The 26,799-nt window shown below is 38.8% G+C and overlaps 2 protein-coding genes across 3 annotated transcripts in view; one reads left to right on the forward strand and one right to left on the reverse strand.

Moving 5' to 3' along the window:
- zdhhc14 (zDHHC palmitoyltransferase 14) overlaps positions 1 to 17,746 on the forward strand; it is a 36,027-nt gene extending 18,281 nt beyond the window's left edge. The window contains exons 5-11 of the mRNA XM_083562526.1: positions 2,885 to 3,043; positions 4,278 to 4,415; positions 8,527 to 8,575; positions 9,943 to 10,045; positions 12,064 to 12,173; positions 15,082 to 15,184; positions 15,474 to 17,746. Of these exons, the coding sequence (XP_083418652.1) occupies positions 2,885 to 3,043; positions 4,278 to 4,415; positions 8,527 to 8,575; positions 9,943 to 10,045; positions 12,064 to 12,173; positions 15,082 to 15,184; positions 15,474 to 15,863 (1,052 nt within the window). The 3' untranslated portion in view covers positions 15,864 to 17,746. The remainder of the gene's footprint in view (positions 1 to 2,884; positions 3,044 to 4,277; positions 4,416 to 8,526; positions 8,576 to 9,942; positions 10,046 to 12,063; positions 12,174 to 15,081; positions 15,185 to 15,473) is intronic.
- Positions 17,747 to 20,662: 2,916 nt separating this feature from the next.
- lgals8a (galectin 8a) overlaps positions 20,663 to 26,799 on the reverse strand; it is a 15,111-nt gene continuing 8,974 nt past the window's right edge. Inside the window, exons 9-10 of one of the 2 annotated variants that reach the window (XR_014536841.1) lie at positions 20,914 to 22,431; positions 20,663 to 20,856 (exon numbers count right to left, since the gene is read on the reverse strand). Coding sequence is in view for 1 of the 2 variants with exons in the window: in XM_083561868.1 (XP_083417994.1) it covers positions 22,282 to 22,431 (150 nt within the window). In the remaining variant the exon portion in view is untranslated. Of the gene's footprint in view, positions 22,432 to 26,799 lie in introns of both variants that reach the window. The other variant, XM_083561868.1, reaches the window with a different exon arrangement.

Here is a 26,799-nt window from a genome sequence, read left to right on the forward strand (position 1 = left end):
CTGTGGCGACCCCTTAATGGGAGAAGCCGAAAGAAAGTTTATACTTTTTCTTTTCTATAGAATTTTTACAAAAATACATAATTTTCCTTAATTTTAAACCTCTAGGAAAACCTCATTTTGATGAGGTTAATATTGATACTGTACTTCTGCATCTTGCTTTAGTAATGCCATTTATTCTCGCTGTATGAGAGCCCTCTGTGATGCACTGCTCTGTTCTACTAGGTTTCTATGTTGATGGTTTCTATAACTGTGGCATCATAATAGGCCTAGGTGTGAAATGCACTGCCCACCCTGGTTTATATATTACATACGTAGCAGGAAACTGAGGAAACATTAGCTAGTTTTTCCTGTAAGCATTAGCTAGATACAAATAGGATAGCTTGCAAATTTTGTTCTTATTTTAGTGCACTGTAAAAAAAAAAATGAGTTCAAATATTATTCATTTCAATTAAATCATGTTTATTGGTGAAATATCAATGTAATCATCTTGTGTGAAATTGAACCATTTGGTACAAATGGTTGATGGACAGAATAAATAACATAGAGGCATAAAAACATAACAATCAATATGATTCTATTATGTATTCTAGCAAGTACAGCCATTATAAAATGTACAATTATACATTTCCTTCTGGGGATTATAAAATACAGGACTGACAGTTTTGATAGAGCACAATCTATCATCTATAGAGCGGTATATTTGTAAATGTAAAGGGTGCAGATTGGGGATTTGGCAAAGCGAAAACTGGTACTGGGAAAACTGGTACGCTAAAGTCTTATACTGTTGCAGACGGTCACCATGATCTACAATGTTCTAATGTGGCTTATACAGTTCTCTTCACTAGAGAGAATAAATCGCCAATGTTTAGTTTTGGACTGTTTGGATGCGCAATGGGAAAAAATGATTCCTGCTGCTTGGATGAATAATCTGAAGGCTGCTTAACCCAGCGAAATTCACCTCAGGGCTCTGTCTCCTGCTGATCCAGCCGCAGGGTAAAAGTGCTGCGTATCGCAAAAAAAAGCATGGACTAGTAAAATGAGAATTGGTGTAGCTGCGTGGGTGCCAAGCATCAATGCTGGATCACCATGACATGCGAGATCACAGATATGCTGTGTTCCAATAACGTTTAATATGCCTCCGCTTCGTGAGCTTCCTCTCGCTGTTTCATTCAGTCGGTTATACCACAATAATTTTCTTTAACAGCAGCTCTGACAGAATATTCCAGGATTTATTATTAGTCTTTGGTTATATGGAGCACTCATTCTAATTTGTTGTTTCTATAGTAACAGTTAGCTCACTCAGACAGACTTGTCTGGCAGACGCTCAGGCTAACAAAATTATAAATAAATGGTCTAAAACGGTGTCACTGTTTAACAAAAATAAATGATCAAAATCTAATAAATGAATAATACGATTCTTACAAAATATGGCTTTTTGAAGACATGTTGGAAGGAGTCTCCAGTGCCAGTATGGTCAGCTGATGTGATTCTTAGAGTTGAAATGCAACAGAATGTGTACATTTCCAGTATAACAGTTGGTCGGGTCTACATAGTGTGGTGGGGAAATGTATTTCTAACTGTTTTTACTGTTTTTAGATGCCCTCACATGCCGCTTTTGACTATTATAAAAAAGTGTTCCTGTTCAGTGATGTGATGCAGAAACGTTTGTATTTTGTTACACTATAGAGAATGCTTGAATAGGCAAATTAGTATGTACTTTTTTACAAAGCTTGGAGATTATAAAAAGAATCTGTGACCAGCGCTCAAGACTTCTTGTCTGTTGATGTTCTAAAAGGACAGGGACGCTGTTTTTACCCATCGAGTGCTAGGTTTAAGATTTGTTTTAGTTATTTTTCCACCACAGGAGGAAACTATGACATCATGACTCGATATAAAGTGGATAGAAAATGTATAGGATTGCAATCATAACTTAGCAACAAACGTTCAAGGGTCTAATCCAGGAAAATGGACTTGATGGAGAATGAGCATGAAAAAACTTACAGTAAATTTGTATGCTAAACAAACAGCAAGGTATACATTATATAAACTTAAAAGAGCAAAAAAAAAAAAAAAAAACGCAGACTAGGTGAACACCATCAGGCAACATACCACTGACAGGACAGGAGCAGAGGGAAGACAAAAACAGGAAACAAACCAAATAAGAGCATATGAGCTTAGGAACTGCAACACAAAGAAAGAAATTGATGAACCAATATAATCATAAGACATGGCAAAAGTACACACATCCATAGAGATCCTCATGTTTTAAACGATTCTGGTAAAAGTTGAAGTACTGACTAAATTTTTTCACTCAAGTTCAAGTAAAGAAGTTTGGACTTTGATATGTACTTAAGTAAAAAGTCGCCCTTACTACTACCTGTTTTAGTGACACGCTGGTACCAGGACCTCACATCATATTAATTTTTTGATATAAAAGAATTAAATTTGTTATCTAATCTGAACAACCAACAAATAAAACACAAGCAGAGAAAAGATGATGATGATCAGGTGACCAAGAATGTCTGTTCTCAGTCATGTTTACATCACTGACTCCCTCTGTCTCATCCACATTAACCCCATACTTCTTGTTCCCCTTTGCCTTGCTCGTTGTTAGCTTTGTAAACTAGCCCACATCTGTGGTGCCTGAGAGCTAGGTAATGATACACCAGTGGTAGATTGAAAAAGCAGCGCAATGACAAAAAACAGGTTGATGGGCTGAAAACGGCACGAAATGAGAAGAAGAAATCTCACCAATAGATTCAAACTAAAATGTAAGACGTAGAAAGTACCGATTCGTGTAAACAATTTAATGAGTGACACGGCGCTTCGAAAATTTAACTTGTGTCATAAATGAGAGGAAAACCTGTTGCTTTGTGGTTCACAGACGCAGCTAACGGAGTGAGTGGTGCGAGCTCGCGGCCTCCTCCCAGGACCAGAGAGGTGCTAATCAACGGTCAGACGGTCAAATTGAAATACTGCTTTACCTGCAAAATCTTCAGACCACCAAGAGCTTCTCACTGCAGCCTGTGTGACAATTGTGTGGGTAAGTCACATTAATGCTTACTACTGTTTTTAGATATGGAAACTCTTTGTAGAGCTAAAAGTTCTTCACTATTTTTTTCAAAAAGGAAACAGTTTTTAATAGAACCATTAATGGTCCCTATGAACCCTGCCTAAGATTTTTTTTTTTTTACCATTAACCACACATTATGTGGCAAAAGTTTGTGGACACCTGGCTATAAGATTGAAATGAGCTTTCTGAACATCCCATACTATATTCACTCTCCATTTGCTGTTATAATAACCTTCACTCTTCTGGGAAGATGCTCCACTAGATGTTGGAGTGTGGTTGTGGAGATTTGTGCTCATTCAGCCACAAGGGTGTTAGTAAAGTGTAGTGCCATCAGTCAGCATTCCAATTCATCCCAAAGATGTTCATAGGTTTGAGGTCAGAGCTCTATAGCAGGCCACTCAAGATCTTCCATTCCAACCCATGTAAATCATATCTTTATAGACCTGGCTTTGTGCGCATGGGCATTGTCATTCTGGAACAGATTTGGGTCTCTTAGTTCAAGTCAATGAAAATGTCATGCTACCGCATCCAAACACATCCTGTACAGTCGTCGGCCATCAAATTTATGGTAATGGATTGGGGAAGATCTACATATGTCTGGAAAAGTCAGGTGTCCCAATACTTTTGTTCATACAGTGTATTTTTTGTTCCCTATTAACTTTCATGCTGTAGCTCTTAATTTTAAATAATTTACGATTTGTTTTAATCTTGCATTTCTTTTTTTTTTTCTATTCACTGGATTCTTTAGGGAAAATGTTTGTAGTAATGAACTCTTTTATAAATTATTAAATTAACATCTGGTTAAAAGCATGTAAATATGGTATAACACATAAGCAGTAATAAATAATTACTCCTTCACCACTTCTCTATTCCCTCTCAAAAAAAAAAGTGATCATTGCTGAGAAAGCTCTATTATGAAGATTATCCTGTGTCAAGAAAACATTGCATTATATTGATCTGGACACTGGAGACTGGAGCGTCCTTCTATAAATGTTAAATAAGCTTCTACTTAAAGAAAATGTCCCCATACCAATCATTCCGAATGAGATCAGGTCAGATGAGATGCAGTGCAACACAATGCAATAATGTCATATGATATAATAATATCTGAGAATGTATTTGCTATAAAAAAGTAAACAAAAACAAAACAAAAAAAAGGCTAGTCGAGATCTAAATAGTCTATGTCTATGTTTTTCCTCCACAGATCGCTTTGACCACCACTGCCCCTGGGTAGGCAACTGCGTGGGAAAGCGAAATTACCGCTTCTTCTACCTATTCATCCTCTCACTCTCTTTCCTCACCATCTTCATATTCGCCTTCGTCATCACCCACGTCATTCTGAGTGAGTAATGCTTGCGGCCCACGCCGGGCTCCCACTCAACACTCTGACTGTCAGGGGGGCACCGGGATTTACACTTCAGCCTGCACGCTTTTAGCATCACTACCTAAATTCTGATCTCCTACTGCTGTTCACTGAGCAGCCCTAAATAATGTTTACAGCATCGTGTGCAGTCCATATGGAACCGAAGTGTCCATATGGAATTTTCTCACACTAGCAGATTGAAACAGTGAATGAAATTGTGTTGACTGTATAGTGGACTTTTTTTAATATGCATCCATACAATTCCATGCGTACATACTCACAATGCAAACACATTGCTAAGAATGAATTCATGATTTATGATCAAAGCAGTTTATACTGCAATCTGCGCTAATGCCCGGAGGAGCTACACCATTTTCCTAGAATTCAAGCAATCTGAGAAAACCATCTCCCAGTGCTTTGAATTGTTTGAAGAGAAACTTCCTGAGTGCACTTCAGTTCTGCGAGTACCAAGAACCCAGACATGAAGCTTTTTCTTCTCGATCACCAGAGCCTATACTTTGCTCTCCAATTAAAGACCTATTCATTTTTAAAGATAAACAAAGGGGACATTAAATTGCACAAGGAGCTCATTGATGGCGTCAGACAGCAGCAACCGACATAAACAGAGCTTTTAATGAGATCCCTGATTTATTAATAATAAGTAGATTACTTATTTTGGTATCAATATTGATTTTTAAAAAACCCTGCACTTATACTCTAGATAAAAAACAGCCTGTCATTACATCGTTGGTAATCTGATATGTTCATGAATTAAGGAGGATATTCTACATTTTTCAACGGTTTCATATCTCAGGAGTCAAAACACCATTTGGTCACTTGGCAGCGAGTAGCACAGAACCCACAGGACCTGAACCACTGAGCTGGCACTGTCCCAAAATCTCACGAATCATCCAACTGTCCACCATCGGTGAATTTGTGTTAATGGTAGCCTCAGATTATATTCCTGGTTTACAGGAGTGGAACCTGACATGGCTTTCTGCTGTTAAAGCTCACTGTTGGAGATGCTTGTCTGTTCATCATGGTTGTAAAGAGTGCTTATTTAAATAACTTCCTGTCAGCTCAGAGCAGTATGGTCATTCTTCTCTGGTCTTTCATTAACAGGTTGTTTCAGTGTGCAGACCCTCCACTTACAGGATGTTTTTTGTTTTTTGCACCATTCTGTGTAAACACTAGAAACTATTTGTGAAAATCCCAGGAGATCAGCAGTACCTGAAATACCATAATCAGCCCATCTGGTACCAACAACCATACCATGTATAAAATCATAGAGATCACACTTTTATCAAAACCTGATGTTTCATATAAACTTTGTATGAAGCTCTCCTGTTTCTGCTTGATTTTCAGGATTTTAAAGTTTAATTGTCATATGTAGAGAAAACCATATACCCCCTGAACTCGTGGGGGGGTATGTTCTGGACGCACCCCCGCAGCCCCTATTGTACCTAAGAGAATTCATCTAGACATTATGCCACTTTATTACAATAATGCGTTTTTTTTATTTATTTGTTTGATTTGTTAGTTTAAAATGTTATTCCTAACGTTCCTGAACATTCGGTCATTGCTGTTAGTTAGGTTCCATTTGAGAAACCGGCAAGTTTCTGAGCCGCAAGTTCTGAACCTCGAATTATCGGTAGTCGAGGTGTTTTGAGTGGCACGCAGGCTTTAAGTGTGGAAGAACATCACGGGAAAGATCAGGAAGACCTTGAACGAGCATAACCACCGAAAATGTCAAAACCATTAGGTAACTTGTGCATGATGATCGTCGGCGAACGATCCACATGATCGCACTACCGCACCTACCCTACTCTCAATGTTTCTTTCCTGCGGACTCTGCTCTGTTCCCAAAGAAGAATTTCGGGCTCAAAGATCGCCGTTTTAACACCGGCGCAAATCGTAGCGCAAATCGCAGATGATGCTCGACACGCTTTAAAAGAAGACTTTCCTGAATTGGCAGGAACGCTGTGTAAGGGGGCTATTTTAAAGGTGATAGTGTGAAAAACCACACCAATTTCACTATTCCTTTAAAATAGTGTTTAAACCTGTTGACATTCACTGAAATTGGTGTTTTTTCACCAAAGGTGAAAAAAAATTCAAATGAATAAAATATAGCTTTTACAACTATCTATTTAGCCAAAATATAAACCAGTACTTTTCAAGTAAACAGAAGGTTTTACACAACATATAATCACACCATTGTCCAACCTCATGAATATTGTCATATTGGAGCTGGTGCAGCCTCCAGTGAGATGTAGAGGATAATTGTTTGTAATGGATTAGCTCTGTTTCTCCATATCGATCAGCTCTAGAGGAAGTCCAGGAGACCTGAGGAGTCTAAACACTGCTGATGAGCGAGTTTCCTGTCCCAGCAAGCACTTTATAGGTCACAGGACGGAACTAGCTCTGTTTATTAACTCAGGCTCGGCAGGCGTGTAGTTCTAAATGTTTTTACAGAACAGCTCCACTCCAAGCATAAGTCGTGTTTAGCTGTGGTTCTACCTCCATGTGGTTTTGATTTTAACTTACAAATCATTAGTGCTCATGGCAGAAGAGATGAAATATGAGACAGTATTCCTGCGTTTTTCTCTCCCGGCTTTTAAAGTGATTTTTTACAGGGTTTGTTATATGGGAAAGGAAAATTTATACTCATTACTGGGGCTCTGCCAAAACACTGACACTGTGATGGATCTTAAATGTGACATTTGCGATATTTATAAGGTGTCACAAGTCCAGCCTTTAGATCAGTGTTTATTTGATTTGTTTGTTAAAATGTAATTTAGATTTTTCACATTTATTGCTTTTAAATCTTAATATCCAAGAAAACATGGCAGTGTAGTGTTTGTGAAATATTAGGGAAATATTTGCTAAAAAAAAATTGTTGTATTAATTAATCTAGAATTAATGTGGTTGAAAATACAGTTCCTTAAAGGTTATTCGATTAGTTCTAAAGGTTCATTAAGGATTCGTCGCTGAAAATAATATCTTGACATTATTTTCCTTACAAGTTATTTGATATTTTATATCAAATTGACACCATTTTTTAGAACATGAACCTTATTGTTGCTCTAAAATCTATTTATGTATTTTAATATCGTTTGATGCCCCAATTATACAAGATAACTGCAGTTAGATAACCGCTGAGCCCAAAATACCAAACTCAACCAATTTTTTATACTCAGATTTAAAACCAGGACAGCCATAACTGGACTGTAAATCAGTAGATCAGTTTTTTTTTTTAACAAACAATATAATTTATTAAGATATTTATTTTAGCCCAGTCTCAAAATCACTTACCCCTGATATTACATCATATGTCCATCCATTCTCCATGTGTTATTGTGTTTTGGGTGTCTGTGAGAATGCAGTAGGTTTATCTCTAGTGCAGTGTTTCTCAATCCTGGTCTTGCACAGATATCCAGTGCATGTTCGTTGCTCCTGATTGAACTCCTCAGTAAGTTACAGCTTAGTTAACCTGGGTATGTTCAAACCCTGCTGTGTTTTCCCTCTCAGTATGGTTTGTGTAATCACGTTTAAGTGCCGGCCAGAACGAGCGGTCAGCGCGAGCCCGAGCGGTGCTGTCTCGCTCTCTAACACAGACTGATTGCCGTGAGAAAATGATTCGATCGGTTTCAAAAATTTGGATGGATTTACACAAAGAGAACGAATTTTGAAGTCATTTATATAAGTACCTTAATATAATTATTACACTACCGTAAGTTGTTCTGAAGGCTTTTTTATCACAGAATTTCTGAACAATGAGAGAGTTTTACCAACCCCCTTCTCTCACCCCCTTTCTGGTTGGTTTAATAGTGTGCTCTATAGCAAGCAAAATAGAAAACAAGTCGAACATCTTATTTTGGATCTGATTATGACTCAGTAAATTGACAAACCGTTATGAAAGCACTCTTTGGAGGTGGCAAACTTTTCTAAACCATATTGACACTCGTTCCAGCATTGTTTAAACCGCTGAATAATGTAAAAACTCTTTCTTTATGACTAAATGTAAAAAAGGAATGATTGAAATGAATGGTTTCTGTTCATTCTGTTCTAAACAAATGTGTCATTCCTGCAGGATCCAACCGGGCCGGGTTTCTCAGCACCCTCAAAGACAGCCCAGCCAGATATCCTTCTGAAAAAAAAAATATGTGTGAAAGGAACTGTGTGTGTGTGTGTGTGTGTGTGTGTGTGTGTGTGTGTGTGTGTGTGTATGTGTGGGGGTTGAATAAAGAGTGGGAGGATGCATGCATGCTAACAATCTATTTCTGGCCTTTACACCTCCAAACCCCAATGACAAATAGCAATGTCAATGCGAGGAGGTTTTAGAGAACACCCACTTTTGGTCTTTATGAAAAGAGACCAAAAAGTCATGAAAAGCCATGTAGAGACCGACGTGAAGTTCACTGAGAAAGGAAAAGAGACACGTGATTTCTCTACTACCTTTTTTTTATACTGATGCGGCTTCCTGTGGCTAAGTTCATTGGCTGAAGTCCGTCTGCTGCTATGGGAACTGATTAAGAATCACTTCTTGCCTAACCACACACACACACACACACACACACACACACACACACACACACACACACACACACACACACACACAAAACCTGTTTCTGGGCTTAAAGATAAAAGTGGAACAACTGAATGTCCCATGAACTAAAAAGATAAACTGGGGTAAAAATTAAGCATAAACAGTCACTATTGTCCTTTGGGGGTTACAGTGGGATTTAGGAGGTAGGGGGGCTTAAAGTGTTACAATAAAGGAAAAATCTTTTAATTTATTATACAGAGTTCTGAAAAATAATGTCAAGGACATATGACCTTACCTAATGTTTCTTTTACACCTTGGAATTAAATAGATGAAATTAAATAGTAAGTAGACAGACAGACAGACAGACAGACAGACAGACAGACAGACAGACAGACAGACAGACAGACAGACAGACAGACAGACAGACAGATAGATAGATAGATAGATAGATAGATAGATAGATAGATAGATAGATAGATTTTCTGAGTGCTCTGTTATGAATAATATAATTACCTGCAGGTAGATCAAACATTCCAGGGTTGCCAGATTATTTTTAGTAGAGGTGTCACAGGCAGGGGATTTTTACTAGGTCTTGATCACTACTTTAAATCACAGGCATTTGCCTTAACAGTAAAATTACAATAAATTTATTACAATAAAATCAGAGAAAGTAAACCCTTTGCCTAAAAATGCTTTACTTGTGTCATTGTCCACGTCTGATACCCTGTATCACCGGACATGACACACTTGGATCATTAGTTCTGCTGTAAGAGCACCATATCCTACTCTTGGACTTGATCCATTTGTTTGCATTACGGATGATCAACGCTAATTCTATTGTGTCAGGAAGAGAAATGTGTGTGCGGATGTGTGTATCGGAGGTAGAGAGAGGAAAAAAGTGAGATAAGGCTGTGTTGTCATAGAAACGCTGCCGTGTTCTCCTTTCCTTTACTGGCACACTGTTCTGGAGGTGGTTGTGTGTTTTTTCTCCATCTGGTCCATCGTGGGTTTGTCGGGTTTCCACACCTACCTGATCAGCTCCAACCTGACCACCAATGAGGATGTGAGTATTACAGTCATCACTCACTCCCTCTCTTTCACTCATCCTCCTCACACTCCAGCTCTCCTTTTTTAAAGGGCGTTTTTTTTTTTTTTCTTAAAAATACATTTTAGATTTCAACCTCAAACCCACTTTCCCTCACTAGTACAAAACCGGTCAGAGTTGCAACAATGACGTCACCACTTCAGTATCAAGCATAGGGAGTGTGGGCAGAGAGAGAATTAGAGATAAATAAAAAAGGCAAAATGGGTCCAGAGAGCTAAAGAGAGTGGGGTCAGATGGTAGCTCCAGTGGAATAAAGTAACAAGGATAGGTGGTTGGGTTCAGAGAGCTAAATGGGCAGGGCCAAGTCGATGACTTTAGAGAGCTAAAGGGGCAGGGCCAGGTGGGTGGCTCTAGAGAGCTAAAGGGGCAGGGCCAAGTCGATGACTTTACAGAGATAAAGGGGCAGGTCCAGTTGGGTGGCTCGAGAGAGCTAAAGGGGCAGGGCCAAGTCGATGACTTTAGAGAGCTAAAGGGGCAGGGCCAGGTGGGTGGCTCTAGAGAGCTTAAGGGGCAGGGCCAGGTGGGTGGCGCCTGAGGGCTAAAGGGGCAGGGGCAGGTGGGTGGCACGAGAAAGCTAAAGGGGCAGGGCCAGGTGGGTGGCATGAGAGAGCTAAGGGGGCAGGGCCAGGTGGGTGGCTCTAGAGGGTTAAAGGGGCAGGGGCAGGTAGGTGGCACGAGAGAGCTAAAGGGGCAGGGCCAGGAGGATAATTTAAATTATAATTAGTAAACTGGTAAAGTGAATATTAAAAAACAACTATATACAACATATGATTACATTTGATAAGAAAACCAAACATTTTACTATCACATTAAGGAACGCAGTCATGGATAATGCAGTTGTGGCCAATGCCACGATTTAATTTCCTGTATATGTAACACAAAGCGTAGAAGCTTTTTCAGGCAGTTACATAACTTAGCGCTTGCGTATCTGGCCGCATTAAACTCAAAGAAGTGATCAAAGGAAATGCTCGAGAGGTATGATAGATAAGGAAACAGGCTTTTTATAGCTGAGAGGAAGTGTGTGTCTAAGTATATTTATCCTTTGCCGGTTTGAGAGTTATAAAACAGGAAACAAGAAACCGAATCGCTGTAAAACTGTTATTATGTGTAAGATTTAAAGCCCCATGACTGAAACAAAACGTATTCTATCGTTACATACCTACATGAACGGTGAAAACATGAAAGTAATCCATGGCAAATTTCCAGACTTGACTATTCTTACCACATCACAGTATCTGCTCACATATAGAGTTTTACATTATGCATTAGAATATTTATTATTATTAAAGTCCGCACCATTATGAGAAATCTGTATAATTTACAGTAAGGGAAAGGCTGAATCGTTCCAGATAGCTAAAGAGGCAGGGGCAGGTGAATGGCTCTAGAGAGATGGAAGGAGCTGAACTTAAATAGATTATGGCTACAAAAGGTTTAAATAGTAATCAGTAAACTCCATAAAGTGAAAATTTAAGTTTAACTTAAAGATATTAATCATGAATAACAAATATAGACAACATATGATTTCATTTGACATGTAATAAACTACCTTTTATTATCATTTACATTTAGAGCATTTGGTAAAAACCCTTATCCCTTACTTGGTAGATATCCTTATGGGGTTAAGGGCCTTGCTTAGGGGCCCAGGAGTGGTATCTTGGTGGGGCTGTGAATTTAACTCATGACCTTGGGATCCAAAGTCCAATAGAGTTACCATGAAGCTACCACCTCCTCTATCACTATCAATTTAAGGAATGCATGAATGTTGCAGTCAATGTCACAATTTCATTTCCTGTATATGTAACACAAAATACAAGAGCTATTTTTGTAATGTTTAAGTATTTTGTTTATGATATTATGAATTACCTGGATTGTAGATGTCAGCTACAGTAAGAATTCTAATAGAAGAATAAAAATTGTGACTGTATTCTCTGATTCCAGTGTACCATCTCACATCTTCATGGATGTGTGTGTTTTAGATTAAAGGTTCATGGTCATCCAAACGAAGCAAAGACAACTTCAACCCTTACAGCTACGGCAGTATCCTCACCAACTGCTGCGCAGCTCTGTGCAGCCCGTTACCTCCCAGGTGAACCAGAATCGCTCGATCCCATCTTCTATTCTGACGTTTTTTATTCCCTCTTCTTTTTTTTTTTGTTATAAATCACAACGCTGTTGCTTACTGTAAAGGGCGGAACGAAAAATCATTTTTCAACCTGAGATCTTCATCTGCACATGCAGGACATAATTATATTCCCTCACTGAGTCAGGGATCTGATTAGGCTTCATGATGACTTCAGCGGTTTGCTCGTGTAGGCATATGACTGATGCATCTCTAGACTCCCTACTAACAGCTTTATGAGATTCTCTTAGGGAGCTGGTTGCGCTGTAGAAACCTCAGCATGCTATTAGCGTATAAAAGCAAGAACATTTTTGTTAATTTGCATTTATTTGTAATTATTAAAAAACGTGTCTGTCATTCTAAAGTTTGTACTTCAAGTGCATCTCAACTAATGCAAAAATATAGTCGCTAAATATATAAGCTAGTTTTTATTAGCTTACACATGTCCCCTGGACACTAACCTACACTGCAGTGCATCATGGCCTGCCATATCCTGAGAGGTGTTCCAGCAGACCAAAGCAAGGACATCAAAAAAATTATTAGAGCAAAGTCTATAAGTAGAGGGTTTAAAAACAGTTTGACTTCTGTAGCACATACTTTATTAACCAGTTGGCCAGAGGCTAGCTTACTACTTTATATACCCTCTCTGGTCTGATTAGCAAACAGCCGTTAATGATAAAGGACAGTTCGAAGCTGAATGGACAGATTATGTGTAGTATGGGGGAATGTGAAGGGTTCGCTTATAAAAAAAAATCGTTGTGTCTCATGAACAAATACAACAATAACAATAAAAACATAAGCAGTAAAAGGTGACACCATGGAGTCATGTTAGCTGCTTATTCAGTGATCCAGATCACTTTAAAAGTGTTGAATAGAGAGTATTTTTATTTATCCCCAAGGGGAAATTTGGCTTCACAAAAACCACAACACCAGTGCAACAGGAAGCACAAAGACTCACAACAGACTTTAAAAGTAGATAAAATATTGACAGTGTACCACAATGAAGAAATAAAAAAAATGCTACATACGTAATAGTAATTAGCAAGGCAGTTAAAATTAACACATTATTCACAATAACAAAAACAATACAAAACACCGGAGAGTGAGAACTAACACGAGCACATGTAAGATCGTGTTATGTTGCACAAATCAAGCACCAAAATCCGCCATGATGCACACATACGACAATTAAAACCGTCCGTGTGGAAACATAGCGAAAGTTCAGTTTGGTGTCCTGATGAAGTACGTAATTTAAAACACCATAATTACTTTAAAACATTTACAAGAGTATTTAGTCTTCATGCTCTATGTTGAGTTTGGATTCACTAATAATAAACAGACATTTGCATAAAGAATCCATATTAGTCTATGTTGATTTGAGTATTGAAAACTTGAAATGTATTAATTTAAAGTACATTTAAAACAAATAAAAATGTGCAATTAATCACCAGGTAACTCCTGGCAATCGTGCAATTAAATATTTGAGTCGATTGACAGACCTAATAATTAGTAAAATTTTTACAGCAGATGCTTTTATTCAGAACAACTGCCAATTATCAGTTGTTATTATTTGATAACAGTATTATAAATGTATTATAATTTATACATTCAAGCAATCAAGGCCCTCGCTGTGTGGTGGTGCTGGGATTTGAACTCACGACTTTGTGATCGGAAGTCCAACAGCTTTACCACTGAGCTACAATTTTGCAAGAGTGAGTTACAAACAGCTGAAAATATATCGCAGGTTTGCAGGTTTCAAGCTTTACAATACACAGTGTGGAACAGTTGTGGTCGTGTGTGTATAGAAATGTACAGTGGTCATAAGAGTCAGTGTACTGGAGCAGAGGCATTGTACTTTATTGTATTTGTATATTATATTATTAGTAGATGTGCTATACTTTTCTTATTTAGAAAGTGACCAATAATTTGTGACCAAAACTAAATATGTGGGTTGATTTCTCCTCGCTAAACTGATTCTCAAGCGTGTTCTTTTAGCAACGCTGCTGCTATGTGAATACGACGTATCACAACACTACGGAGGCCTGTCCTGAAAGACACATAGAATATAGATTAACATGGCAGAGGTAGAGCTGAATCTTTCTGGAGACAGAATGGTTTTATTTTATATATATATAACATAAATATATATGTAATGACAAAGACAATGAAGCTTTTTAAAATCTGTCCATTATGAGATGGTCGGTATTTAACGTAGCCTAGTCCAAGACTCTGAGCATCTGGACTTTATCCATAGCCAGACTGTATCTCAGGCATGCCAGAGCTTCTCTACTTTCTTCCTCACTGATTACAGTTTATGTCACGGCAGCTCTGCTCCATTCCTGTGTAAACACTTCGCAGTTTAGTTCCATTCGTAAGCTGAGGCATCTGAAGATCAGAACCAGGTGTGTTTAAACTAAAGTGCGCAGTGGAAAATCATTAGGATCTTTGGAATGAGCCTCTGCATCTCTGCTTTATGTAGAGGAGGTTTATGAGACACACACACACACACACACACACACACACACACACACACACACACACACACACACACACACACACACACACACACTCGCACACCCAGAGCTTTGCACACCATTAGCAAGTTTCTCATCAAAACAGAGCTGGATCAGGACTGGTACAAGTGGCTGCCATCTGTTTCGTGTGTGGGCATGTGGAGTGGGAGGAAGTGCCTTACGAGACACACACACACAAACAGGAAGGCAGAGGCAGAGACCCTCTTGATTCCCTCAAGCTCATTCATTCTTCAGTGTTCACCCACACTCAGTGACTCATACACTTTTTTTTGCTCAAAGCATCTAATTGCTCCTGTCTCTTTCGCTCTGTCTCTCCATCTCTTTCACTCGCTGTCCTTCAGTTTGATTGACAGGCGAGGTCTTGTAGAACCAGACGCCCCTCAGCCAGCAGCGCAGTCAAATGGGACCAACGCTTGTCCTACAACACAGCTCCAGACTCACATGGTAAGATGTGTGCATGAGATACAAGTCATCATTATTAAAGGGATAATTCAAGTTGGCTAAATTTAGGTTTGAACTGAGGCTATGATTCTAATAGAAGGTAACCGTGGAAGATGATCTTACGCAAAATATCGTCTGCATGTCCGGATCTTCGCTTTGGCGACATTAAGCTGCAGTGATATTGAAAAATTTCGTCACAACCTGCATTAAACTTGTGCGTTCCATTTTCAGATCAATTGTCATTTATAGAGATAATAATATCTAATCACACCTTTTTTCCCCTTTTTCCAAGTGTCACCAAGATCAGTGCATCCAGAGCACTAAATTCGTTTTGCAGGCCGCCACCACGCCTCTTGTTCATGCCCAGCCAGTGCTGCTGAGCGGAGGTGCTGTCCTCCAGGTCAAACCGTCAGTGGTGATGCCGTGTTCGCTTCACCCCTCGCTTCCCTCCTCCACCACCAGTCTGGGCTGCGGGGGTGAGCTTTTGGCTTTACACGACCCCGAAAGCCTCTGCCACCACCACCAGCTAAGTCACGAGGCCTTCGCCAGCCCAGAGGAGATGACCTCCCCGGCCATGGTGCTGCCCTGCACGGCCCACCTGGCGCAGCTGTACGAACAGGCCAGCCAGGACTCGCTGCACGAGGATTCGGTGCGTGGCCTGGTGAAGCTCAGCTCCGTGTGACAACTTTAAACAGCACTGAGCCAAAAGCCATAGTTGAATCTTTATAGGATGATAAAACACTCACCTTTTCAGCAACAGCAGGAAATAACAGCCTCAAAAATAAGGGCCGAAAGCGGTCTTCCAGCCCTTTCAGTGTAGTCCCACAGGAGATCTGATCTATCGGTGTTCGCACACTACACCTCAAAATAAAATCTGTAGTAAAGGACCACACTTTATCAACAAACTCCAAACAAGTGAAAATATCTTGGATAAAGGTGAACATTCAGAAATGTTTCTCATTATAGTGTCGCAATAACACAAAACATCCATTTACTTACCCTGTATGAGATAATTGTGCAAATTTTAAGCTTCACAGGTCTTTTTTTTTTTCTTTTAAACAATTTATATGTGGAATGAAGCACCATGTGTGGAATAAAAACTAGGAATGTAATGCAAAATACGCCGACTGGGCATAACATTATGACATAAAATTATGACTGGGGAAGTGAATAACACTGTCTCTTTATCTCATTATCTCTTCATCATGGTACCTCTAAGTGGGTGGGATATACATTATTTTTTATATTATTTAATTTTTTGTTTTTGTATTTTTGTGAGTTTGACGAGGGCCAAATTGTGACGTCTAGACAACTGGGTCAGAGCATCTCCAAAACCGCAGCTCTTGTGAGATGTTCCCAATCTGCAGTGGTCAATATCTATCACAAGTGCTCCAAGGAAGGAACAGTGGTGACCCGGCGACAGGGTCGTGGGCGGCCAAATCTCATTGATGCACATGGGGAGCGAAGGCTGGTCCGTGAGGTCCGATCCAACAGACGAGCTCCTGTAGCTCAAATAGCTGAAGAAGTTCATGCTTGATGGATCAGGATTGTTTTGGCAGCAGAAGGGGGCCCAACGCAATATTAGGCAGGTGGTCATGATGTTATGCCTGATTGGTACCATCTGTGTTAATGCTGTCTTTATAAAGCATAATCATTTCTATGGTAATGAACACTCCACTATGTGGACAAAGTACTAGTACTAGAGTACTACTAAGTCTAATACTTGGAAAGAACAGATTCAAAATGCTAAGTTTTAACAAAGAAAAATGTATATATTAGGGGAAGAAACCTCAGGAGAGTCTTTAGGACAGAGGAGTTTGTGCTTTTCAGTTGCCTGGAATGTGACATGCTGTGATTTTTGTTCAAGAGAGAGTGCGAAAAAGAAACCGGTTACGGAACGACAGTTACAGCTGCTATAGCGTAAGCTGAAACAGGAAACTAATTTGTTTCGCAACGTTAAGTATAACATTAAATGTTGTTGAATATTAAGTAAAATCAATCATAATGTTGTGGAATAGGAGGAATTAAACACTTGGTAACAGTGATTGCATCACACCACCCCATTTGTTGATTATTTCCCTCTACAAGGGAAATAATAAATTAACCTTTATTCAGGATATTTTCACATGTTCAGATATCGTAGACAAACCTGACCATAGTTACTAGCAAGGATGGTACTTGTCTCAGAAAACCAAGATGTTCAACTATAGCACTTATGTTCAGGAGCTCTGGAAGAAAAATGCCATCACTTTCCTTTACATGCAGTACATAATTCAGATGTTGGATGTTTTTTTATAGAGCTGAACACTAAAGACCGTCGGTGTAAACGCAATCTCACTGCCTTCTTACATCTCTCTGGGCTTCTGTCGACAATTTTGTTCTGGCAATATGGCAGTATGTCCTTGGGCTTATTCACATGGGTGATTATATTGCATCAGATCTTTTTTGATATGTCTGAATCACACATTATGGTGATGTGATTTATGTGCCAAATACAAGTTCAATGATTTCCCATTGTAGAGGTGATAATCTTGTCAATAAATTTGCAAGTTTGTATGGAATCTACACAGTTTTGTCTGCAAATGGCTTGAATTGATTCTGTAACAGAGGGAAACAGGGAGAGACCAAGACTCTGTTTACACAAGTTGTTTGATTTAATTTCCAAGACCTTAATTTCACAGGTATAAATGTCACTTTATTGTTCTATGTCTAGCCTATTTTTTTTTAGTAAATACAGTAAAAATACACGTGTTCCTAATAAAGACGTAGTAGTGCCACTGTAAAAGGCTAAAGTGATTTAGAAGCTAAAGAATCCTTTTGCATTTATGCACCAAAATCTGGAACACATTAATATTATACATTCCATCTATTACCCCTATTACTCATTTTACTACTGGCTCTATTACTACTATTACTACAGCTGTTACTATTACTATTACTGGTTCTACTATTTATTTCAATTTAATTCAATTCATTTTTATTTGTATAAAGCGCATTTAACAATGGACATTGTCTCAAAGCAGCTTTACCAAGATAAAGCGGTTATAAAGTATAAAGAATATATAAGTTTACTGGCTTTGCAGCAGACTGTTGATATTATTTACAGTCCAAATCCATCCTCAGAGTTCTTGAGTTGCTCAGTAACTTCATGGACCTGTAGACTGTTCATGTGGTACCACCCCCAGTTGCACTGAGGGGGTCCAATTGAAAAACTACTTCTACTACTACTACAATTACTACTTCTTTCTTCTTCTTCCTCTTCCTCCTTCCTGGTGGCTCCATCCTCAGCATTCTCCTATTGATATACCCCATTTCCCTCCTCTACACATGTCCAAACCATCTCAATCTCTCCTACCTCACCTTGTCTCCAAAACATCCTACATGCGCTGTCCCTCTAATAAACTCATTTCTAATCCTGTCCTTCGTCGTCACTCCCAACGTGTGGGATTCCAACCTCAACATCTTCAGCTCTGCTACCTCCAGCTCCACCTCCTGTCTTTTACTCAATGCCACTGTCTCTAAACCATACAACATCGCAGGTCTCACCACAGTCCTATAAACTTTCCCTTTCACTCTTGCAGATACTCTACTATCACAAATCACTCATGCTATCACTCTTCTCCACCCACTCCACCCTGACTGCACTCTTTTCTTCACCCCTCTAACACACTCTCCATTACTTTACACTGTTGACCCCAGGTACCTGAACTCCTCCACCTTCTTCACCTCTTCTCCCTGCATCTGCACCCTTCCACTACCCTCCCTCTCATTCACACACATGTACTCTTTCATTCCCCTTCTCTCCAGCGTGTACCTTCACCTCTTCTGGCTTACTACTACAATTACTAAAACAGAATCTTTTACTATTACTACTACTTCTATTAGAATTACTACTACTACTGGTTTTACTATGAATACTACTACGCCTAATACTATTACTACAATACTATTTCTTTTTTTCTTCTACTATTACAATTACTTCTACAATTACTTTTACTGGTTACTATTGATTACAACCACTGCCACCACTACAACTACTACTACATTTCCAGGAGCCAACCACCCAAACATGGTAAGTCGCGAATAAATGCACTACAGTTGTTGCCTAAGAAATGGTACGAATGCAAGGTTATCATTTAGGTCAAGGCGATTTATAGTGTGTATGTTATTGGAATCCTCTGACTGTTGGAAAAGGTTAAGATGAACAAATAGGCAGCAGGATGTGAAGTTGACATGAGCCAAATCTGTTTGAAAGGACTTGGCGTAGCAGAAGCAACTGTAAGATGCAAACATTTGTAGCATGTAATTGTAACTTTTGACCAGTAGGTGGCAAGAAATTTGACCACAAACAGTCTTCAACCACAAACATCACACCTGTTTACACACTCACATACCCACTGTACAAGCCAGAAGGGAGTGAAATGACTTGTCAGATGAATGCCTAAATACACTGACTATATGAAAGCAGGGCTGCTGGGTGTTGCATCGTCACTGTGCATGATAAACGACTTACTGTGAAGTGTTATAGCTCAGTGTTAAAGATCATTTCAAGTCCCCGAGCTCACGGGTTCAAGCCTGACTTGTTCCCTTTTAACCTCTGTGTTTACCCGACTGTTAAATATCAGGGCTAATAAAACAAACAAAGTAGAAAAGTAAAAAGCAAGTTTCTCAGTAGGTTTGTGGTGTGATTATAAAGTTTTGATGATGTTCAGGCATCAGATACAGCATTCGTTTCCCTCCCAACCTGTGGATGTTTGTGTTGGTGGGTGTAAGACTGGTGGTCAGAGATACAAATTCCAGCTGCGGCTGAGGTTTTATACGTTTGATACAAGTTTGGTAGGAAAGAGAACGTATAATAGATTTCCATACATTTATTCTAGCATACTGTAATGTAGCTCTTAATTCTAAACATGTACTATATTGCCAACAGTTTGTGGACACCTGACCATAAGATTGGTAGGTGCTTTTTGAGCAGCGCATTCCACATTTAGTCCCAATTTGCTGTTATAATTCCCTCCACTCTTCTGGGAAGATGACTAGATTTTGGAGTGTGCTTGTGGAGATTTGTGCTCATCCTGCTGATGAATTGGAAATTTGATCAAATTGGAAATTGTTGTAAATAGGTCTTGTGCATGTACACCCAGGTATCCATAATCCTCATAAGGCATCAGGATGTCAGCAGAGTGGAAATGGGGTTTAGTTTGAGAATAAAGAGGAACCATCAATAAATGCAAATGCTCCAGCAAGGATGGTTACACACTGATTAACTAACACATTTTTTTTCTCCCCCGATATACACAGGACGATGTCTTTTGGGACACTGACTTATGAAGTTTGGCGCTCCCTATGACTGTGCGTGCAGCCTTTTGCTGCCATCTGTTGCCGTGTTACAAAACTAGCCTCAAACCTTTTTATACCACCTCATATATAAAAATGATGATGCAATCATCTTACACCAAAAAGAAGCAAGCGAAAGGATGGTTTCCTTACATTTAGTATATCCATAAATTTTTATTGCTGTTTTTTTTTTTTCATTTATAAAGAAAGACAGAAATTCTATACATGTGCAAATAATAGATTATTAGATTAGAAAAAGGCAAAAGTTTATATGTTTAATCAATTGGTAAATTTTATTATATATTTAAATCTCCTAATACACATGATTAATTCTGAATCTGATATGAGACTGCCCAAAATCAAAGCCTAAATCTTAGCGAATTTTCCACTGGTACTTGAAAGACATTTTTTTTAACTGCTAGCTCCAGCACATATCTGCACTTTCTGATTTGAGGAAAACCTGCATAGACTTCACACTGCTGATGACTTGCATAGAGCTAAAATGCGTTATTAAACATTGCAGGTTTTGCTGCTTTACACATCTGGGCTGACATATGATTCTGAATGCTAATCAGTCGATTTAATATGTGAGCTTTTCTTTTCACTGAAACATTTCCTTGACTTCTCACTCTAAAAACTAGTAAATTTGTTTCTTTATTAGTGCATCCACTAGGATAATATTATATGCTTGATAGCTTGCCTGAAGATTCTTAGATTAAAATCACTGAAACACAAATACTGCTTGCAAAAAAAAATAATAAATAAATCCACTCGGAGTAAATCTGAAACAGACCCATAACTACACAGCTGAAAGTCGGAGCCTGCGGCAGCCACGGCCTGATTCTTTAATGTTTCTTTGATTGGTTTACCAGGTTTATTAGATTTCTTGTAATAAATGTTATATTTTTCCGACACGATATTCTGATATTCCATCTCACATCCTCGGGGAATGCGTTACACAGCGAAAGAAATCAATATTTCATATAGCAGATATCCGTATATCAAGGTCATGTGACCGCATTGTGCAGTAACAAACCTTCCTCGTCTAATGATATGAATAGAAAATCAGAAACGTCCTATTTCTTTCTTTTTTTAAGCATCAGATATTGTGTATTGCATGCGTACTGTATTAAATAATTAACTGATTAAACATATAAATCGGAAATTGGAATCATACAATCCACCAAACCTCTTTAAAGTACAAATCTCAAATGACACCACAGTGCCTTCCTGTTTCCTGACGAATTCAAAATGGCCCCATTATCTTCCTCTGCTTGTTTTCCGTTTTAATAACAGTGTGTCGAGACATAACCAACTTTTAAAATAAATATAAGACAAATAAACAGGCAGTTTGATGATACATTCAACTCATAGCTCTGGTATATTATCAATAAAGCCAACTTCAGTCACTTAACATGTCCTGGTTGGCCAAGTGCTTTCTCGAAATAAACAAAAAAGATTTATGTGCATTTTGTTACAATGTTTGTTACGGCTAACGCTTTTGTTCCACATTACCAAAATTCGATACACAATCCCAATGCTAAATGCTAAAGAAGTGGTTAAATTTGACAGTGACAGAAGTGATACTGATCTTACAGACAAGAATTGGACCTTATATGTGTAAAATCAGAAACAGCACAAGAGAAAAGTAAAAGCCAGGCTAGTTTTTGTTTTCACATACACTATGTCAGGAGATCAGACCTAAGCCTAGTCTAGAGTCTGGAAGTCTTTATTAAAGTTGCAGGGTTCGGATGGAATGCCGGTTACCATATCTTAACCTCAAGCAGCTCCAGGTCCCCGATGATCTCCAGCTCGTCCACACGGCTCAGATCCTGGACACGGTGTTTGTAGGTCAGTTGATGAGCTCCGTTCACTGCCAGCTTAAACTGCTGTGCCTCGCACAGGATTATCATCTGGAGAACAGAGAGACACGAAACTGGACAATTAGGTTACAGTGTTGCAGAGTTCTTTCTTGCATTTAAACAAATATCTGATCAACTATGTCCTGTTCAGCATGGCTAAAGAACTTGTTTATCTACACACACACACACACCCAAACCCACATTTACTCACTTCATTATTCTCATTTTCGATATCACCCATAGGCAAATTTAAATGTAATGAATGTATATGTACATAAATGTATACTTTATGAATGTCCCTATGTATGAATTTTATATTTATCAGGTAGGAAGGGGCGGTTCAGTGGTTAAAACATTGGGTTACTGATCAGAAGGTCAGGGGTTCAAGCCCTGGTATTACCAAGCTGCAACACCAAAGCTGGCCCCCTCTTGGGTCCTCTTAACCCTCAAGCTGGGCTATGAGAAGAAAAGGATTTCACTATTGTATATAAATATATACACACACTGTGCTATAATGAATATATGACAAATAAAGGCTATATACAGTCAGGAAAATACGTATTTGAACACCCTGCTATTTTGCAAGTTCTCCCACTTAGTAATTATGAAGGGGTCTGAAATTGTCATCGTAGGTGCATGTCCACTGTGAGAGACATAATCTAAAAAAAAAATCCAGAAATCACAATATATGATTTTTAAACTATTTATTTGTATGATACGGCTGCAAATAAGTATTTGAACAACTGTCTATCAGCTAGAATTCTGACCCTCAAAGACCTGTTAGTCTGCCTTTAAAATGTCCACCTCCACTACATTTATTATCCTAAAATAGATGCACCTGTTTGAGGTCGTTAGCTGCATAAAGACACCTGTCCACCCCATACAATCAGTAAGAATCCAACTACTAACATAGCCAAGACCAAAGATCTGTCCAAAGACACTAGAGACAAAATTGTACACCTCCACAAGGCTGGAAAGGGCTACGGGGAAATTGCCAAGCAGCTTGTTGAAAAAAGGTCCACTGTTGGAGCAATCATTAGAAAATGGAAGAAGCTAAACATGACTGTTAATCTTCCTCGGACTGGGGCTCCATGCAAGATCTCACCTCGTGGGGTCTCAATGATCCTAAGGAAGGTGAGAAATCAGCCCAGAACTACACGGGAGGAGCTGGTCAATGACCTGAAAAGAGCTGGGACCACCGTTTCCAAGGTTATTGTTGGTAATACACAAAGACGTCATGGTTTGAAATCATGCATGGCACGGAAGGTTCCACTGCTTAAACCAGCACATGTCCAGGCACTTCTTAAGTTTGCCAATGACCATTTGGATGATCCAGAGGAGTCATGGGAGAAAGTCATGTGGTCAGATGAGACCAAAATAGAACTTTTGGGTCATAATTCCACTAAACGTGTTTGGAGGAAGAAGAATGATGAGTACCATCCCAAGAACACCATCCCTACTGTGAAGCATGGGGGTGGTAGCATCATGCTTTGGGGGTGTTTTTCTGCACATGGTACAGTGCAACTGCACTGTATTAAGGAGAGGATGACCGGGCCATGTATTGCGAGATTTTGGGGAACAACCTCCTTCCCTCAGTTAGAGCATTGAAGATGGGTCGAGGCTGGGTCTTCCAACATGACAATGACCCGAAGCACACAGCCAGGATAACCAAGGGGTGGCTCTGTAAGAAGCATATCAAGGTTTTGGCGTGGCCTAGCCAGTCTCCAGACCTAAACCCAATAGAGAATCTTTGGAGGGAGCTTAAAGTCCGTGTTTCTCAGCGACAGGCCAGAAACCTGACTGATCTAGAGAAGATCTGTGTGGAGTAGTGGGCCAAAATCCCTCCTGCAGTGTGTGCAAACCTGGTGAAAAACTACAGGAAACGTTTGACCTCTGTAATTGCAAACAAAGGCTACTGTACCAAATATTATTTGCAGCTGTATCATCCAAATAAATAGTTAAAAAATCATACATTGTGATTTCTGGATTTTTTTTTTTAGATTATGTCTCTCACAGTGGACATGCACCTACGATGACAATTTCAGACCCCTCCATGATTTCTAAGTGGGAGAACTTGCAAAATAGCAGGGTGTTCAAATACTTATTTTCCTCACTGTATATATATATATATATATATATATATATATATATATATATATATATATATATATATATGCTTCCAGGTTTCTAGGCCTTTGAATGAAATGATTAAAAGAGAAAAAAATTAAATCCGGATCCATCCAGAAAGTAGAAGTGACTGAATTATGCTGTTTGAAGCACTGTACCAAAGCATGAAGTGACACTATCGATCACAGAGAGGTGTGTACAGTGACGATTGCTGCTTTTCTAATCAAATTGAAAAGAAGAGGCTGTAATCTCATGCTGTTGGGTCTTACATCAAAACAGAGCAAAAAGAGTGAGCTATGGGTGAGTGCCTCGGATAACTCGTACCCAATATAACCGAGTTTAGAAAGGGAAAAAAACACATCCTGTTATTCAGTATACAAATTAGCTATAGTGCTCATAATAAACAACATGATACAATATGAACTCCACAGTATGACATCCAGAACACATGACCACACCTGTTAAAAACTCCATCACACCTGAATACTTTTTCCTCTTGTACTATAATACCGGATTCCTGTTTGGCTTTTTTTCTGCTCTCTCACACTTTTACTCGCTCTTTATCTTGAGAGTCTGCCTGGTGCTGCCCGTCAACATTTAGTTGGATATCTTTCTTGCCAGTTGGAATATGTGAACTGTTTATCTGAAAATGATGTATCTAATCATTTCTGGACAATTGCAATGACACCCTGGAGCAGCAGGGACTGAGAAATACTATTATAGACCTGTCATGACAATTCACAGTAACTCAGGGCTTTGTGATTATGACATTTCTTTTTCAACCCCTGTCTCAATAATCATTGTATTGTTTTTACCAGAAAGGATTGTATGCACTGGATCTTTAACATGTTTAACATGCTGCGCTGTCTGCCTAATTAAATAACTAACTAACTAACAGACAGACAGACAGACAGACAGACAGACAGACAGACAGACAGACAGACAGACAGACAGACAGACAGATAGATAGATAGATAGATAGATAGATAGATAGATAGATAGATAGATAGATAGATAGATAGATAGATAGATAGATAGATAGATAGATGTTGTGCTGATGAACACTAAGCAAAGAAAAAACAGCCACAGACATTTTAAATCCAAGTATTTTTTGCAAGGGCCTTATCAATGTTTTCATTTAGCTTGCAATATGAAAACATTGATTAAAGCCTTAAATAGTGAATAATTATATACATATATATAAAATATACATATAGTTTACACACACACACACACACACACACACACACACACACACACACACATGTATATGTATAGGCAGAGTTCTGGGAAACAGTGGCAGTGAATGAATAGTTCCACCTGTGTTTGTGGGATTAATGAAGTTATTTATAAACTCCTCATGTTTACCTAAGTGTCTCTGGAAGTGTTAAACGAGTGTCCCGAAGGCTGTTAAGAGTGTAGATACTGTATGTCTGTCTTGTTTGGGTTTGTCAAGACAAAGACAAATTTTCACATAAAAAGTCAAAGTATATTTTTTTTATCTCTACTAAAGAATACCAATATTTGGTGCTGTGAAGATGATCAGATCTAACCAATGACTTCAAGTGCAATGAACACGCAGCTCAATGTGATTAATTGCTAGTCGTTTACACACACTGCTGACCATGACAAAGAGATTCTCGTTTATTTACTGCGGCATCCTGGACAGAATCAGCACCATGATCAATCACGTTAATGATCAGATGATTAAACACACTACTGACCACAAAACAGATTGTAGCCTTTACAGAATGATCATCTGGGTAACATTTTGTACTACTGCACCACAATGTTAAGTTTAAAGTTCAAGGCTACAGCAAAAGCGTCAGTTTGTATCATATCAGTAAGCAGAAATTAATCAATACAGCTGTTATTGCAGTCCAAGGCAAATGGTTTTTTTTTTAACCCAAAAATTGACATCAATACAAAACATTTTATATATTACATTTTAAGTCATAAAAGTGCATCTTTGCTTAGTGTAAAAGTTAGAATTTCCTTTTCTTAATGTGATATAATGACGGAAATATATTCAGACATAACTTCCTGTTGTTTTTGTCTTGTTGTGGGTTTTGCATCACGGGTGCTCATTTCCTTTTTGTGTACTAAGGTTGTAAAATAAGAATTACAGTTTACGACACCTCATCATGAGTCGAATGTGCTTTTTAAACACATTTAGTCCCCATTTGCTGTTATAATAACCTCCACTCTTCTGTGTGGATGAAGGACTAGATTTTAAAGTGTGTTTGTAGTGATGTGTACATTCAACAGCAAGAGCGTTAGTAAAGTCAGGTT

This window comes from Silurus aristotelis, assembly GCF_946808225.1.
Source record: "Silurus aristotelis genome assembly, chromosome: 15".
Lineage (NCBI taxonomy): Eukaryota > Metazoa > Chordata > Actinopteri > Siluriformes > Siluridae > Silurus > Silurus aristotelis.